The sequence below is a fragment of the Saccoglossus kowalevskii genome, chromosome 16 (assembly GCF_978046115.1).
Source record: "Saccoglossus kowalevskii chromosome 16, keSacKowa6.1, whole genome shotgun sequence".
NCBI lineage: Eukaryota > Metazoa > Hemichordata > Enteropneusta > Harrimaniidae > Saccoglossus > Saccoglossus kowalevskii.
This window is the reverse complement of record NC_140656.1, coordinates 1,300,052-1,317,948: the sequence shown is the minus strand read 5'-3', so window position 1 is coordinate 1,317,948 and position 17,897 is coordinate 1,300,052. Positions and strand designations below refer to the sequence as shown.

Sequence of the window (17,897 nt, the reverse complement as noted above, 5' to 3'; positions counted from 1 at the left end):
ATTATTAACAGCGTCCGATTAATTCCGTGTCAAGCACCATCCAAAAATACACTTAGCAGTCAATGTCAACTGGATGTAATCAATGTCTCAGCGACATAACTGAACTTAGTGAATTAGTTAATGGTATAGCATACGTATGGGGTATTTGACACGGAATTCTATTGTGAATCCCCGTCGTGTCCTATTCACTATATCGGTACGTTTTCACTTGGCACGTGCAACATTTCATGAGATAACTTGAAATTGATACTCGATTGCTTATTATCCTGTCAACGCTATCTCCTTATTGAACCTTTCTATAAGACTTGCATATCGCCTGGTGTTCTATGAGATCGCCACGTGAAACATTCCTGTCTCGTCGTTGTTGGCTTCCATCTCAAATTCAAGAACTTTGTAGCTGAGCATGTATACTGTGATTGGTGTATGTAAATTTTACTTTTATCTACAGTAAAATAATTGTTTAGAGACATCAATACGACTATTGACATGCTTAATGACACTGATAATTATTGTACTCACTCACGTAGACTTGACAAACTTTTGAATATTTTGCATCCCCTCAACGCCACTATATAACATAGGTCTTAGAGATATAAAATCATGAATATTCCATAGCATCACGGTGATTGCAATGTGTTGACTGACATTCCAATACAGTCACTTGGGAAACATCATGTGCTGTTCTATACTGCAATGTGTTAGGATAACCATGAGTGTGTTATATTATTAAAAGCATGGATGACGTGATGTGTATATATGGTTTGACATCAAACACTAATGCTTACTTATTGCACGACAAAAGATAACCCCGACATCGTGTTAAATTTTGACAACTCGTTAATACAATATAATTATTTGACAGTAATGATAACGACAGTTTTTAATTACAAATTCAATTCTAGCAATGCTACTCTCTGGTGACGTCATAATGGCTCATATGTTGTCGAAAGATTACAATCGATAGTTTGTTGGTACAAAAATTTTCAGCACAATTTGTATGAGCCTTTATTTTGCGTACAAGTAGGTCTCTTTTATATTTACGGCAGACATACGCACAGGAAATTAAATTTAATAAAAAAAAGTACGTTTCCTTAACTTAAGTGACTTCCTTGTTTAATTGACGCCTTCAATGATTTGGAAAAGCAGAAATGGGAAGTACATTCTCACCAAATTACATTAACTCGTACATACATTTATGTTATTACATTCATTAATATACATATGTGCTGACATGTTTAGTGTGTATGTGTGTACAGAAGTCATCGTCTTTGTTGTCCACGCTGAACTGTTTATTAACAACTCAAATATATGTTATTACTCGCGGCAAAACATCCCATTAGTGCTCATTGTGCAGACTCTATCGTGTTGGTGTTAGAACCAGCAGCTTTATTGTGTTATTTGTTGGTGGTGTCAACTTTATTACTAAAGTTTAAACAATGCAAACAATATTCTTGTCCAAATCATACCATAAACGTTAATATAAATATAGTATGAATGAACTTGCAATATAAGACTAAATATTTGCTAATATTCACCTCATGTTCCAACTTTTATTGTTTTGACTACAGTCTGATTTCATATGTTAATCTGTTAATGGTTATATCGCAATGTAAACTGTGTGAGTTCATCTTTTTCTCGATATCTACTACAATTAATGCATCATAAATTAATATGATTTTAATTAAGTAGATCGTGTTATTGGACACCCCTACTAAGATAATGTTTGACATAACTAATTTCCCCTGTGAAACCTCTCTTTGTGCACGTAACAGGAATAAATTCACCTTAGGCATACATTTTGCGTGCACGTAGAACCACGCACACAATCACCATTATTGTTCTCATGCATCAGACTCGAGTGGTAAATAATTACCAAGTGAGTGATAAAGACGTCATTTTTTGACAGGTTGATGAAGTCCGTTAATTGCGATCTGGACACATCAATGTCAATCATTCCTTTTCATTCAGAGCCAGTGCAGGTATACAATTCGTCGCAAAGATATTTAGTACAAGAACGCTTCTAGTTTAACTAACATTCCCAAGATGCAACGAAACTAACATTCCCAAAATGCAACGAATCCTACTTTAAAATTTATCCGCGGTTCGTATTTGTGTTACTCGTTAGGACGTTCAAAAATAACAAATGAAAAACGTAATTTTAAAATAGAAAATGAATGAGATGTTTATGTCTGTAAATGATTCGTTGTTAAAATAAATGACGAGAAACAAATAAATAAATTTTTGTAAATCATCCTAGATGCATGGATCCGGGAAAAGCCACTGGTGTCGCTGTATACAATCGAAACTATTGTGGCTTGCTTACACTCATTCAGACTTGATTGTAAAGGTCAGAAACAGTTGTTAAGTTTTGTGACAGTTTAGTATGATAGAAAGCATGTACAGTCTTCAAATTGACACAATAGACAGAGTGGGAGGTCATGACAGAATATACATGATTCCGGCATTCGTAATAAATGCTTTTTATTGGTAATTGCACTTTCAAATATTATTAAAATAATATTCACGAGTAATATCTACGTGATAACCTCGTTAAAGGTCATTAGCATATTGTGTACACAGTGCACATGCTTCGGTCCCTTTTTCCACATTCCTCAACCAATGCATCATCACAGTGAGGTCAATTGCAATTTACGTTTTATGTCAGTGAAGTTCAGCACCGTCACTGAGGTTTGTCAAGCAAGCCTCATTGGTGGTGCTGAACGTTGTATTCGAAGCCCACACATAAGCGATGCTACTAGATATATACAATAGCTAACATACCACACCAGCCCCGCGACTGCATGCTCAGAAAAAGATTTGTACACACTCCCACCATGTCATGTTATATGCAATTACAGTTCTAAACAAATACGGCTGCATAATTTAGTGGGTCACAGAGACCCGGTACATTATATTTGAACATTATCAGTTGCTTACATTTCTGTACTGGAAGTAAATGTTCTATACCAGCTCCACTCTCCAGAATATTTGCAACAATTAGGAATATATTATTCACAATATAATGTATACATCTCTCACGGTAACGGCACAAGTTACAGAGTGCCATAATTAGCGGTATTGCACTGGGTATTTTATTCTATTAGGAAACGCGAATTCCATATACGGAACGATTACGCGCGTAAACGTCCTCTAATAATAAAAACAAACATATAGCTGCCCCAGGGGTTTGACCCCGGAGTATAACTGGCCTTTCAGTTTGGTAGTGGTGTGCGGCTGGGAAGTAAAACCCCAAACCCCATCATACACCATTTTCACCTCACAAACCATACCCCATTATAGACCGAATAGTGTTTTTGTATATCCCATCAGAGACCAAATTGTTGCTAAATTTATTCAGTTATAGGTTGAATCTACTCATCACCCGGACTAATGAGTAACAGTTCTAAAACTCGGGTAAAAACAGACCCCAAAGGTGTGCCGCCCTATAATGTGATTTGCATCAAGTAATCCCCCGGGAGTTGACCGGAGCCAACACAAAGAAGTTCGCTAAATCTGTTCTAAACGTTTTGGATTTCGGCATTCCCATGATGTTTCCCTAAGAGGAAAAGACGGAAATAATAAGGTTATTACGAGGATACCGAAAAGTATGCACGACGACAGTACAGCGGGAGTATCGACCGACGCGCTGCGGAGACGATGCGACGGCGTACTGTCTGAGTATATTCTGTCTTCAAGGCATGGTAATACTTCGTAATGACTATTTGCGTTTTCAATTTCAACGGAAGTTGTTCTATATCATTACTTGGATTCATGCTGTTCACTTACTTAAGTCAATCAATCAAAGTATAACCATTGAATTTGAGTGCAGCCCATGTAGTAGCTGTGTTGTTAAGTAAGAACAATATATGCGCATAAATGAAAATAACATGTCGGAATCTTCACATTGCATCATGGGTAAACGGATATCAGTTATTAGAAATTCAATAGGCCATCCATTTCGTCGATAATTATAGTTAAGAAATGTTTGTTTTTATATATTCGATATTAATTTATTCTAAAATGATTGACGCGTTGTGCCTTTTACTACAAGATATTTGATGAAATCGTTGTCTTATTACACATAATGTGTCGAATGCATTAGGAAAAGCTATTCTTTGTCTCGTCATAGGATATGGAATTGCCTTGGGTGTAAACGCATTCTGAATACACATCACCACTGGTCTTCTAAACATTGTATTTTCTACCCCACAGTAAAATATGTAAACTACGTGGCAATGCTCCACGCGAGAAGAAAGAGAATGTCATGGCAGTTCAGTGTAATAAAGCAGTGTAATATTTTGTAAACATTCATACTGTGAAATAAAAATCGGGGCAATCTGATTGGTTCGTGCAAACAGATTGAATTTTTGAAATTATGGCTGACTATTAAAAAAATTCTAATAATTTACAATTTAGATATCAAATCATCACACCCTGTGGATTTTTGTAATTTTGTGAATGTGGCATTTCAAACTCTAAAATATCAATATAAAATATAAGTATCGGTAAGTATATAAGTATTTGATGTCATTCGTTCTAGTTTTGTAATTATCGCCCGCCCACATTAATTCTGTATTACAAAGGTAATATAAACGTCTCAAAAAACAATAACCTTTGGTGTGCGGCTATTAATTAACATTGTAATTTTGAAAAAAAAAATACATACACAACACAGCTGCAGTATATCCCGATATATGGCTTGATATGTTCATTTACATATAGAGTGACAACACTGGGTATATACATGAATCCGAACATAAAGAAGAAATAAAATCACATACAATCAATATTCTAATTTACAACTCAAAGAAACATGAGACAAACGGGAGAAGGTATGTTGATCAATACAACAATGAATTAATTATTATTATTACATCTTCACTGCATGATATAAAATAAATAAAAAATATAACCTATATAAAAAGAAACAAGTAAAAGGAAATAACAAATAAATTCAATACAGTGGAGTAGCTGTGGCGTATAGTTCACGGTGTTTCGTCAAATTTAGGAATGCTGCTGCTGAATTTCTTTTAATTAATACTAACGTTGGCTTTGAACAAGTATGTATACCTAAATTAAATTATCATGAGATGAGGTGTGCCAATTTAATTATGAATATAATATCTACATCAAATATCATTTGTTATATTAATTTACATATACTTGAATACACAAATCAGTATCACATACCTTACATCAAAGTTTTAGTTGCCTTCGTGGCGTTTCATAGCTGGCAGAACTAATTCACTTTGTTAAAGACAAATTTCAATTGAAATAGTCGTAAAACGCACAGTTCAAAGTGATAAACTGTATTTTTTTGAAATTAAAATCTTTCCAAAAGTCACATGACGGGGCCTGAAATTGATTGTCGACTGGAAATACTGAATGTGCTTGAAATGTGTGTGATTTGTGAGCACAGTAAATCATAATATGAAAAATAGATATTATCTATTTTTATTCATTCGTTGCTCCCCTAGGGGTGTACTAGGATTTCAAAACGATCATTTTCCCAACGCTTTAGGCTCTAAATCGGTCGTGACGCGAATTCATAATAATGGGAGTGATTTGTGAATTTCAGTCATTGTAACCACAACCCTGGAAGAGTTATCATAAAATCAATATTGTCTGACGTCATAAATGTCAGTTTTGTAAATACATATGTGTCCTAATGACTTTGCGTGATAGTAGAATGGTGTAAAGAAAAAACGTTTACACAGAAAAGAAATTTCTTGTTTCCGTCAAAGAATAATGGAAATCATTTCCAGAATTCAGATATAAAAGTAACGTTACGGTTTTGTTAAATATAACTATGTCTACTGAGGGCAGTTAGAGGGTAACAATCACATTAATATACCCCTAGAGACATTTCAACTATATTCAAAATTCACACCAAAAATACAATGTGGACATCAAAGCGACCATGAGTGCAATCATATAAGTAAATAAAAAAGTAAAATGCAATGTTGCTTAAACCGTTTTAAATTGAACCTTCTATTATTATAGTATGTTTAAGCCAAGGCCAAAGGTATACCTCTTGACAAACCACAGAAACACGTTAGTGATTATGTCGAACCTTAGAACTGGAGCGAACCGTTAATATATCACATCGAACACATTTCCACTTCTTTATGGTTGGTTTAACACAGATTATTCAGTAACAATGACGTCAGCGCGTTACTTTCCTAACTGTGTATCGTGAATATATGTACCTCATCATTTTAACCAATGGATCAACGCATTTATATCATTGTGCAATATATATAATATTTGGCCCTAAAATAGAATAGGCGAGATATATTCAAATATATACAGTCACCTATAATTTCACATTTACATGGGTTAATATAAAACGAATACAATATTTATTATAATATATGCATCTCCTTTCAGAGGCTGCAAATAGCTGAACCGTCTCCGCTAATATTGGATTCCTATATCCAGAGCAGTGATACTATTATGGGACAACTGTGAGTGACGACACCCTATCCGATGAAGAGGTACAATGTATGACAAGAATATCTGCCCATGAGTATTCATATGTACGCTAAGCAGTCCATTCCCAGTGCGAATATCAAGTCTCAGACACACAGGTGTCACTCATAATGCATTGAAGTTAACGAACATCATAAACACCACGCACAGCGAACATTGTGACTAAACAGCAATGGATTTTGCAAATATAATGCATTGCACACCCTTATTTTGGATCGTGTTCCTATTATTTAATCAAAGCTACATTTCATGTTATCATCTTATGGAAAGGCATAATACAGTTAGTTATTTGAAGCAAGGAGACTTGATGCTTGGAGGAATCTTTACGATACATTGGTATGACAAAGAAGATAATTCTTGCACGCAAATACGCCCACTGAGAGAGATGTTCCGTGTGGAGGCCATGGCATATGCAATTGATCAAATCAATAAACGCAATGATGTGTTACCAGGGTATACGATGGGTTTTCAGATACTAGATGACTGTGGAACTGAAGCATCATCCCTAGCAGCTGTACTTCACTTCGTGCCTGGAGACATCCATAAGGATCCCAAATTGGACGAGTGTGAGTGCCCTGGTCTTGAAGATAAAACAAAAATAATTGGCATTATAGGACCGCCTCTCAGTACAAATGCAATCCCTACTAGCAAATTATTACATTTGTTCCACAAGCCTCAAATTAGCCACGCAGCCACGAGTGATGAACTAAGTAACAAAGACATACATACTTACTTCCTAAGAACAGTACCACCAGAGAGTCAGCGGACACTGGCTATAGTTGAATTACTTCTTCAGTTCAACTGGACTTATATTTTTACCTTGAATTCTGCAGAAAACTATGGCAGAAACGCAATCAGTAACTTCACCACGGATGCAATAAATCATCATATTTGTATTGCTGCAAGATTGGAGATCTCTTCGAGCGTCAACACTGACGACGATGTTGATAAGTTGGTTTCAGGTATGATTAGTAATCCCCATGCTCGTGTGGTCGTCATGTTTTCATTGACCAGAGAAGCAGATATGCTGTTTGCAGCGTTGAAGAGAGCAAATGCTGATAAAATGTTCACTTTCATCACTACTGATCGCGAAGCACTTGATCTCGGACAAGATGGCCATGCATCTGCTGCATCTGGAGGTTTATTTGTAGGAACAATTAAGAAGGCAGTGGATGGACTTGAAGAACATTTTAATTCTTTTAGTCCTAAAGACCACATAGAAAATCCTTGGTTCCTAGAATATTACAGCCACTACTTCAATTGTAGTGACAGAACTTCAAATTGCAATGATAGTTTCCATATTCGGGAGAGTCGGACATATGCTGCTAGCGTAGTTGATGCGGTGTATGCCTATGCTGGGGCTTTACATAGAATGCAGAATGAGTCTTGTCAAGACAACAATTGCGATAAATTCATGGAGGACGCTATGAATGGTGACAAATTACTGCGATATCTCCTGAACAACACATTTGATGGAGTCAATGGAAAAACACGATTTAACAGTAGAGGTGATATTGTAGCACAACATCCTCTCTTTGTCCTACAATTTGTAAATGACAAGTATGAACTAGTGAATGTCGGAAATGTTGATACCGTCAATCACGTAGTAAATATTAATGGAAGCATTAATTGGAATACAGGACATTCTCCACCAGAGTCTCGTTGCGGAGAACCTTGCCAACCAGGTGAGGTAGCTACATTTCGGAAAGATGGATGTTGCTGGGACTGTTGGACATGTTATGCGAACGAAATTGTAAATGAAAATAGTTCAAAGTGTATCGAGTGTGATGAAGGTTTCTGGCCGAATAAAGATATCACTACCTGTGAAAAAATATTACCAACTCATCTACAATGGACGAGTGGTGTGGCTATATGTCTTTTGACTTTTGCCACCTTCGGAGAATGTGTTGTTGTCTTCATTATTGTATACTATATAAAATATCGACGACATTTGGTAATCAAGGCATCCAGTCGAGAGCTCTCTGCCATTTTATTATGTGGCATATCAGTGTCTTTTGGAATAATATTCAGCTTTATTGCTAAACCTAGTGTTAGTTCGTGTTTTGTGAACCGTTTGGGGTTTATGCTTTGCTTCACTATAATATATGCACCAATTTTGTCTAGGGCAAACAGGATATATCGCATTTTCTCTGCAGCAAGTAATTCAGCAAAACCACCAGTGATGATTAGTCCCTGTTCACAAGTTGTGTTAACTCTATTACTGATACTTGGACAGGTGAGTACCCGCTTCCTTTTCATTTAAAAATGACGAAGGTAATCTTGGTTGTATGCCTGCGATGCACATATCTGTTTCTCATTGATTTCTTCACAGTATTTGTATCTAAGTGCAGATAGTTGCATTGTGTAATCATGGGTAAAATGGCTGACCATATTCTAAACAGCTAGTTTGTTATCGAATAACACGTAGACGTTTTTTATTGCTCCATGTTGTTTTAGGAATATACGAATGTGTTCGGGGAAATACATATGGTTTTCAATGAAATAAGTGAATGTTTAATTTAATAGCCAAATGCCTTGAATAGTTGGATGTTGTATAAGATAAGAAAATGACAGTGATATAGGCGGTGTGAGTAACAATGTTTGTCTAAGGGATTACCTGTGTGTTTTTACTATTATGAATACGAGTTTTGATACACTGTTTTCAACACTTGACCTGTGAATTGCAAAGGACGTTCCTAAAGCAGTAGACTAGACGACCGCGACTCGTTGTTTTTTGTTTTTTTTTTGTCATTTTCATCTTTATAGTTGTGGTGTGTGCATTAGCGTAATTGTTTGTTGCTATAAAATGTGCGAGTGTTGTTTAAGGAAAAAAAACACTGTGTTGAAGGAATGGGTGAATATTCTTGCTGAATGATATAGTTAAAGAAATGGTGAATGTTGCTTTCAAAAAATAGAAACATTTGTTCAAAAAAATAAGAACGTTGTTTGAGGAATAGATTTGGTTAGGATGAATGTTGTTTAAGGAATAGAAGAGTTTGCATTTTGGGGATGTAAGGAATAGACGAATTATGCAATAGCCAGATATTGACATGATGTCGTGCATACCCAGTGAATTTTCCCGTCATGCACCAGTGATAAGACAAGATGATACTGTTGTGTTTCGTTTTTGTTAATTTTTATATTTCATATCCCATTTATTATACATTCACTTTCTTGTGTTATTTGACTGATATTGACTTATAGGAGACAATGTGGTTACCATGTGTGTATGTATGTGTTTGTCTCAGTGCTTTCAATGACACTTGGCACCGACGATCTACGCTAATCGTGGACCTGGTTAGTGTTTAGTTGAAATCCGTGCATATAAAAGCCCTTACCTTGTTGAATTTTCAACTGTTATCTCTGAACCTCAAGAACCACTCAACAAATATCATGAAAATTGATACATAGATGATCTATATCTATGGTTAGCCTCATCCGACCTTATTTGTATGTTAATTATCTATTTTGTTCATTAATTATGCAAATTTTAGCTGTTGTATCTCAAGAATCATTGTATTTCAATAAAAATTGTACATACGTGCTTTGAGTTGAATCAATTCATATTTACCTAATTATAGTTTTTGGCATAAATAGCTAATTTTCAGTTTTTAGCGTAAATAGCCAATTTTCAGTTTTGGCTGATATACACAATCAAATTATATTCCTTTTATTATAATGTATCTAGAGTTTCCTGATATTAATATCACTAAAATACAGCTACATTGTGTATCAAAAATGGTATTATTTCTGTCACCGTATAACAGACCCCACCCCCCAAAATAACATTTAAGAAGATAGTTCTCGTTTTGTATATCCCACTTGATTAGTTGTTGTTTGAAATCAGTGCATTTAAAATACCAAATTTGCTTGTTACAGCCTGAATATTTGTTGTCCTCATTTCTTGAATGTTAAACACGTGGAATCATCATAGTACCTCACAATAATGCCTGTTTACTGTAATGTTTTACCCATAATGCAATAGAGAGAGAACTGAGGTGCAGTACTGATTTCATTCGACATTATCAAACACTGCCGCAAAAATGAGTTAAACTATTATTTTACATCATAGTAAAACGATTCATACTACCATATACGAATTATACTCTAAATGCATTCCGAAAGCTTGAAATATCGTAATTTCAATCATTCTTGTTGGGCTTCTGAGATATAACATGTAATTATATTAATGATAGTTCTATTTTGTGGCATAGCATATAGTTTTTGCATGCATGTGCTATAAAACTATTTGTAATACAATGATTTATGTAATACCAATATAAATGTTTGCATAATATCTCTATTTATATAGTGTTGCTTTTGTTTGTTTCCATAGTTATAAATTGCGATTAATTCATTTCATAAAAACAGCGCTTTATTTGGGTGGTTACATTTCATAAAGAACGCCATGTCGTTACATTACACTAAAGCATAATCCATTCGTCGTAAAAAACATCGGTTCTCCATCATATTCCATCATTGTCGCTTTCTAATTATATCCGTCTTTTGTGTACACAAGTTGTGTATTTTTTTTAGACCTGGACTAATTACATTCAGATATGTGCTTACCTATTACATCTTTGGTTATTACTATATTGGAAATGAAACTGGTATTGGTGTAAAAGCAGTGGTAATTAAATAAATGACAAGTGAAAAATTGCAAGTCGTCGATTGCGGGATTTGAACCAACGACCTCTATTATACCGGACTGATATGCTAATATGCAACAACCAGTCGACTCCGGTGAATAATACACACATATTGTGCTCCAACCGATTAGTTGGTAAAATAATCACACAAAGCTGTAAATTAACTTTTTAAATACATTTTTGTGTGAAATCTATTTTATTTTTTAGCACACCATACACATGCTGTACATCAGTGCTCAAGCTATTCAATAATTTCTTTAAATCCACGCTTGTCTGTTTAATGTTGCTAACGGTTTGCCAGGATTTTGTGAATATGACAATGCTATGTATTAACCAATCATATTTAGTAAATTTCAACCAATGCTATTTGCGTCATTGGTATATCAGCCTATGAAAATATGTTTCCCACTAGCGGTATGTTGTATATGCAAATTAGTAAACTGCTTCACTATATTAAAGGATCTTTAAAACATAACACCCGGGCCAATGTAGACACAGTTGGAGATTTTTGGCAAATTCGTAAATACCCATTGTATATTATTTTTTTTTTGTAAATTACCTCCATACCTATGTATTGAACAATGCAATTACTAACTGAATCTGTATATTTTATCGTTTTTGTCGTGATATAAGCCGATAATCGCAGGACGCTATCATGCCGGCGTCTACAAATGCTGACAACAGCTGTAGCGTTTACAGCCATAAACACACAAGCTATACTATGATAATATTCAAAACATGTTAGTGTCCTTAATTAAATACTTCATTATGGTTAATCTACCTATATATTGGTTTTAAATGAACATACATAAATTACCCGTGAACACTGGATTACATTCATACTTAAATAAATCCTTCCATTCAATTTCTTTATCATTTGTGTGTAAATGAACTGTGGGTGAATGGTTGTCTGGTTCAACATCCTGCTTTGTAACACTGTACAAGTATGTTTCCCTAATTCTATTTGCATGTCGTGACACATGTGGATGTGAGTAGCAAGGCGTCACGTGACACCTGTGGATGGGAGAAGCAAGGCATCACGTGACACATGTGGATGTGAGTAGCAAGGCGTCACGTGACACATGTGGACGTGAGTGGCAAGGCGTCACGTGACACCTCTGGGTGTGAGTAGCAAGGCGCCACGTGACACATGCGGATGTGAGTTGCAAGGCGTCACATGACACATGTAGGTGTGTGGCAAGGCGTCACGTGACACCTGTTGATGTGAGTAGCAAGGCGTCACGTGACACATGTGGATGTGAGAAGCAAGGCGTCACGTGACACATGTGGGGGTGAGTTGTAAGGCGTCACGTGACACTTGTGGATGTGAGTAGCAAAGCGTCACGTGACACCTGTGGATGTGAGTAGCGAGGCGTCACGTGACATACGAGGCTCAGTTTAGTCAATGCAATTCATAATTTTTGTTCTATATCCGGTTACAAGTTATTGTTTTTCGCGGTCGAATTAAATAACTAGTCACCTTAAAAGGCGGTGGTCGTAACGGCGCGCCCTGTTCGATATGGGACTCATACATTGTTTATTTACATGAAATTCGAACACACGCTGTGCGACGGCCACTGTCCTTTAATTATTGTGGCTGTTTGAACAGTTATATATTGAAGGAACACCCAAGATGATAGATATATCACCTCCTAGTGCCATTGAATTCTAGAGAAATAACTCAACCGTTTGATTAATCCAATGGTGCTTTAGGGTCTGATGCCATTTGGCCGACGAGAGCCTACTCACGCATACATGTCAGGCTAGACATTTGCCACTCATTGTGCAAATATATTGGACACGCTGTTTAGAAAATACAAATATGTGTTATTAAAAATTGCATGTATAATTTCGATTGATTGACTTCTCTGGCTACTCGGGTATTTTACAATTGTCGTCAGCAGTGTAAAAAATGAAAATAAATAAAGCTGCTGGAAAATAACACTAATTCTCCATTTTATTTCTGTTTTTCAGTTAGTGATTACCTTGATCTGGGTAATGTTGAGGCCCCCAGGACCAGTTGAAATGGTGCCAGTGAGGACACAGAAGAGAGTGGAACTAAGCTGTAATATAACAGAGGGTGAAATGATTTCATCTGTTTGTTATAATCTTCTTCTTCTCATTATGTGTTGTTTTTATGCTTTTAAAACTCGTAATGTTCCTGACAATTACAACGAGACCCGTCACATAGGGTGGACTGTCTACACAGTTTTGGTAATTTGGTTGGCGTTTATTCCCACATATTTTGCCATTAAGGATGCCATTTTAAAAGTGGTTATATTGTCCATGGCTATTATTATCAACGCTTGGGACAACCTACTGTTTATGTTCTTACCGAAAATTCTTACCGTAACACGGACGACTACAGCAGCTCCATCCAACGCGACAGCGCCACCAACGTCAGCCATGGTCTCGGGAAGCGGCTGATGAGGATATATTACTGATCCAAGGAACGCTTTTACAATCATTTTTTGAAATATTAGAACTGATTAAAACCTTGAAATGTTGGTAAATGTTTTCCACGTATGTACATATTTTATGATAATAAAACAAGTAGACATCAATACCCATCAAAATTTACACGCATATCACCGCTCAATTATGATCTTTTATACACTTTGCATCATGATAGTACCGACTTCATTCAGTTTGTCACGAATCACTTTTTACTTTACAATTTTCTTATATTTAACTCAGAAAGCAACAAAAATCCTTACTTTCAACTGTTTCAATTGTATTTGAATAGTGTTAATGTTATTAGTGCAGTGTGTATTTTACATAGAGTTCAGTGGAGTATACACCGGGTTTCACGAAGGCGTGAATTTGTTTTATATCAAATATTTATAAATGTTTTTTTGTTTTTGTTTTATTTCAAATGACGATTGAAAATAACTTGACCAATCACAAGCCTCGGTGAATGGTTCTTTCCCGACGTATTGAAATCCACTGCAGTCGGTTATTTTTTCTTTGACACTGACTCACTTTCGCATCGTGAGTTCTTGGCCAAACTTGTACTTGCATTCTGTATTTCAGTGACTCTTTGTAATTTCCTGCGTTTTAAACAAATTTGGTGGATTTGGGCAAAAACTCGTGGGTGATGGGCATTACCAAATGAAAAATTTGAATGAAGCACGAGAATATTTCAAACTTAATGTTTTATAAATATTTATAAATGTTCATAAAAAAATTCCATCCTTTATGTAATTATTTAAAAACTTATTTATTTAAATGTCATTTGCCATTGCTTATTTGGAGTTTCTTGATTGATGTGTGTCTATCTGATAATTTTATCTCTCAGTGTACGAGATTTGAAATACAATTCAATTTATTTTGTTTGTTTGTTTGTTACAGTTTGGTTTCGTGTCGCATTGTTGTATTTGTGTATCTATCCTGGTTGTGTCATGAATACTGAGTGATTGAGCACATGCACAGAACTAGAATTGTTCCAGTCGATGAAAGATTAATTTCATTTATATTTTACACATAGATATTAAAGGGCGGTAGTCGTCGCGCAGCACATGTTCTAATTTCATGTAAACAAATTATGTGTTTTACACGCGTTGTGTACGTCGCTATGAGTCCCATATCGAACAGAACGCGGTGTGACGGCCACCGCCCTTTAAACTCTGGTCACAGTGCTCAGTGTAGATTAAAGAGCTTTTGGTCCAATCAAAATGGTCACGCTCGACTGCCAATCGTAATTTTTGGCTCCGTTGAGGGCGCTGTATTCCGCAACAGTAATCAGAGAAAAGCATATTGCGGGCTGTGAGAACAAGGTTTGAAGGCATGAAATTAATAATAAAAATAACACTCTGGATAAATTGACTAGAAAATATTTAATGAAGACATTAATACATACATCTGTAATGTAATCCACAGTATTGATGTTTATAATAGTGAGAGAAAGTGAAGTAGATTGGACACATGTTGTTTGCAGCGGCGGCCCGATTTATTTCAGGGCATCTCTACCACAAGTTTATTTAAATCTGATGTTTTGAGATATCAGAAATTAGCTTTTAGAAATCCATATGCATGGTTTTCAAAAGTAAAGGGTGGTGGTTGTCATGCTGCGAGATTTGTGCTGACAAACATTGATTTTCCCACAATCCAAGTATGACGTTTGACCTGGTTTGTTTGATCTAAGGTAATCATTATAATCATATTTCAACTCAAGGCTAATCAGGTCCTTAGCATCTTCCTCAGTCAATTTTATGCGAAGTCTCATTGTAATGTAATAATTGTTTTTTGAGATATAGGTAGAAACATTGGTTAATTATTATGCAAATGAGCTAGTTATATGCTTGGATTTCATTCAAAAACTAATCATATCTGTGCATTGTTCTGGGACACCTATGTATTAAGTTTTATTATAATGTGATGATTAATCCTTTAAAAAGACGATGGAAAAGCCGAAAATTAAATTATGCAAATTAGGTAATAATTATTAATAATTTATACTCAAAACTAACTAGGTTGTTACACTGTATAGAGCACCAAGATTTATTGTAATAAGACAATTACTATATGAGGTATCAATGAAAAAGCTGAAAATTATTATGCAAATTAATTAAGTAATATTGCCGATTTGAATGTAAACTAATCAGGTCTGTGTAATGTCACATACAATCTATGTATCAGATTTATTCATGAATACTCGACCACGCATGCGTCAGAATAACAAGGGTGTAAACATTCACTGTGCTAGGTTGTTTGATACTGAATGTAATAACGCTAAGTTAGATTTACAAAGAAAACTACGACAATTTCGTCGTACAAGAACACATGATTCTTTAACTGATTATCGTACTAGCAAAAAAGAATACAGTGATATGCTTATAAAAAAGAAAAAGGTCTATCAAAATAATCAAATATCCGAGTTAGAAAAAGCCGCTCGTGACAATGATAGCAAAAAGTTGTGGGGATTCTTCCGAAATGCAGACCAGCCCACACCACCCTCAATTAGGCCAACTGAATGGTTTGATTATTTCAACTCTTTATTTAATCCAGTTATTAATGTGGAAAGAAACACTGAGCACGACAATTTGTGGAGCAGTATTGAATCTGCTGTCCAGGATGGTAATTTCAACTACTCACAGAAGGACCAAATTACTGATTTTATGAATTGTCCAATTTCCCAACTTGAAATTGAGGTTAGTATCAAACAGTTGAAATTTGGTAAATCACCAGGCAGCGATGGCATACCGCCTAAATTTTACAAATTATGCTCTCCTCAATTAATTCAATTATTACATGGCATCTTTAACAGTATTTTCGATACAAGCATTTTCCCTAAGAAATGGTGTGAGGGTATTATATTCCCAATACATAAAAATGGTTCTAGGAATTTACTAGAGAAGAACAAGCGGGTTTCAGGGCAGGCTATAGCACCATAGATAACGTATTTATTATTCACACATTGGTACAAAAAATATCTTGCAACTAAACGGGGACGTTTCTATTGTGCTTTTATTGACTTCGAAAAAGCATTCGACCGAGTAAATCGGGTAGCTTTATTTTTCAAACTTGGTAAAGCAGGTATTAGAAGTAAAATGTATTCCATTCTTAACTCTATGTATTTGCAAGTAAAATCATGTGTCTTGACAAGTGATGGTCTGACAGGCTTCTTTAACTGTCCGGTTGGAGTGCGTCAAGGTTGTATTTTGTCACCCTTTCTGTTCTCTTTTTATTATAAATGACCTTCACGTAGGACTTCAGGCAGACAAGCTTTTACGTGATAGTGTTGGTTGTTCTGTGGGTTTAATTAAGTTATTTATCTTCTTTTTGCGGATGATTTAGTTTTGATGTCTTATAATGCAATTGGATTGCAAAGATTACTTAATAAGTTGAAATCATATTGTGATAATTATCATTTGAGAGTTAATTTAACCAAAACCAATGTGATAGTTTTTAGAAATGGAGGACCGTTACGAAGATACGAGCAGTGGCGATACGATGGGAAAATAATTGAAGTAGTGCCGTGTTACGTTTATTTGGGTATAAAATTCTCACTACGTGGTTCTTGGTCATTATGCCAACAACATCTAGCAGATCAGGCAACAAAAGCGCTCCATGCACTAATGGTTATTATATGTAAAATTGGACCAGTGCCTATTTCTCTATGTTTTAAAATATTTGATACAAAAATTGTTCCAATAATGCAATACGGTAGCGAGATTTGGGGTCATTTTGAGTCTCCAGCTGTTGAAAATGTACACATCAAATTTGGTAAATTTTTGCTTCACATTCGTAATACACCATTAATTCACGCAACAGTAAGAGGGGAACTTGGTCGTCCCACAATGTATTCTCTTCGTTTAGGTAGAATGGTGAAATACTGGCTGAAAATACTTAAAATGAACCCAAACCGTTACGTTTATCAATGTTACAATTTTCAATGCACACTGGCTGACTCAAACAAAACATGCTGGGTTAAGTCATTAAAAGAAATACTATTTAGTTATGGATTTGGGGAGCTGTGCATGGTACAACCAGGGTGCGGGCGATGAAAATGCGTTTCTTGGCTTGTTTCGTCAGCGGTGTTTTGACATAGATCTCCAAAAATGGTGTGGTGTTGTAGATTATCTTCATATAAACTATATAAACGTAACCTGGAACTAGAATCGTATCTTGTAATTGAAATGAAAACAGCTTTTCGACTTGCTATGTTAAAATTCAGAACATCATCACATAGTCTAATGATTGAAAAAGGACGCCACCTAAACATACTGAGACCAAACAGGATCTGTCCACTTTTGT

General features: G+C 35.5%; 1 protein-coding gene across 1 annotated transcript; it reads left to right on the top strand.

The window, feature by feature from the left end:
- Positions 1–6,549: 6,549 nt before the first annotated feature.
- Positions 6,550–14,474, top strand: LOC100378908 (metabotropic glutamate receptor 3-like). The gene is made up of 2 exons (XM_006816017.3): positions 6,550–8,728; positions 13,116–14,474. The coding sequence occupies exons 1-2, from the start codon at positions 6,665–6,667 to the stop codon at positions 13,566–13,568; spliced, it is 2,517 nt and encodes an 838-aa protein (XP_006816080.2). The 5' UTR covers positions 6,550–6,664; the 3' UTR covers positions 13,569–14,474.
- The last annotated feature ends 3,423 nt before the right edge of the window (positions 14,475–17,897 follow it).

Bases quoted from the DNA above. Each gene is read 5' to 3' on its own strand.
- LOC100378908 (XM_006816017.3), top strand. From the start codon at position 6,665: ATGGATTTTGCAAATATAATGCATTGCACACCCTTATTTTGGATCGTG. The intron at 8,729-13,115 runs GTGAGTACCCGC...TCTGTTTTTCAG, and splicing joins TATTACTGATACTTGGACAG to TTAGTGATTACCTTGATCTG.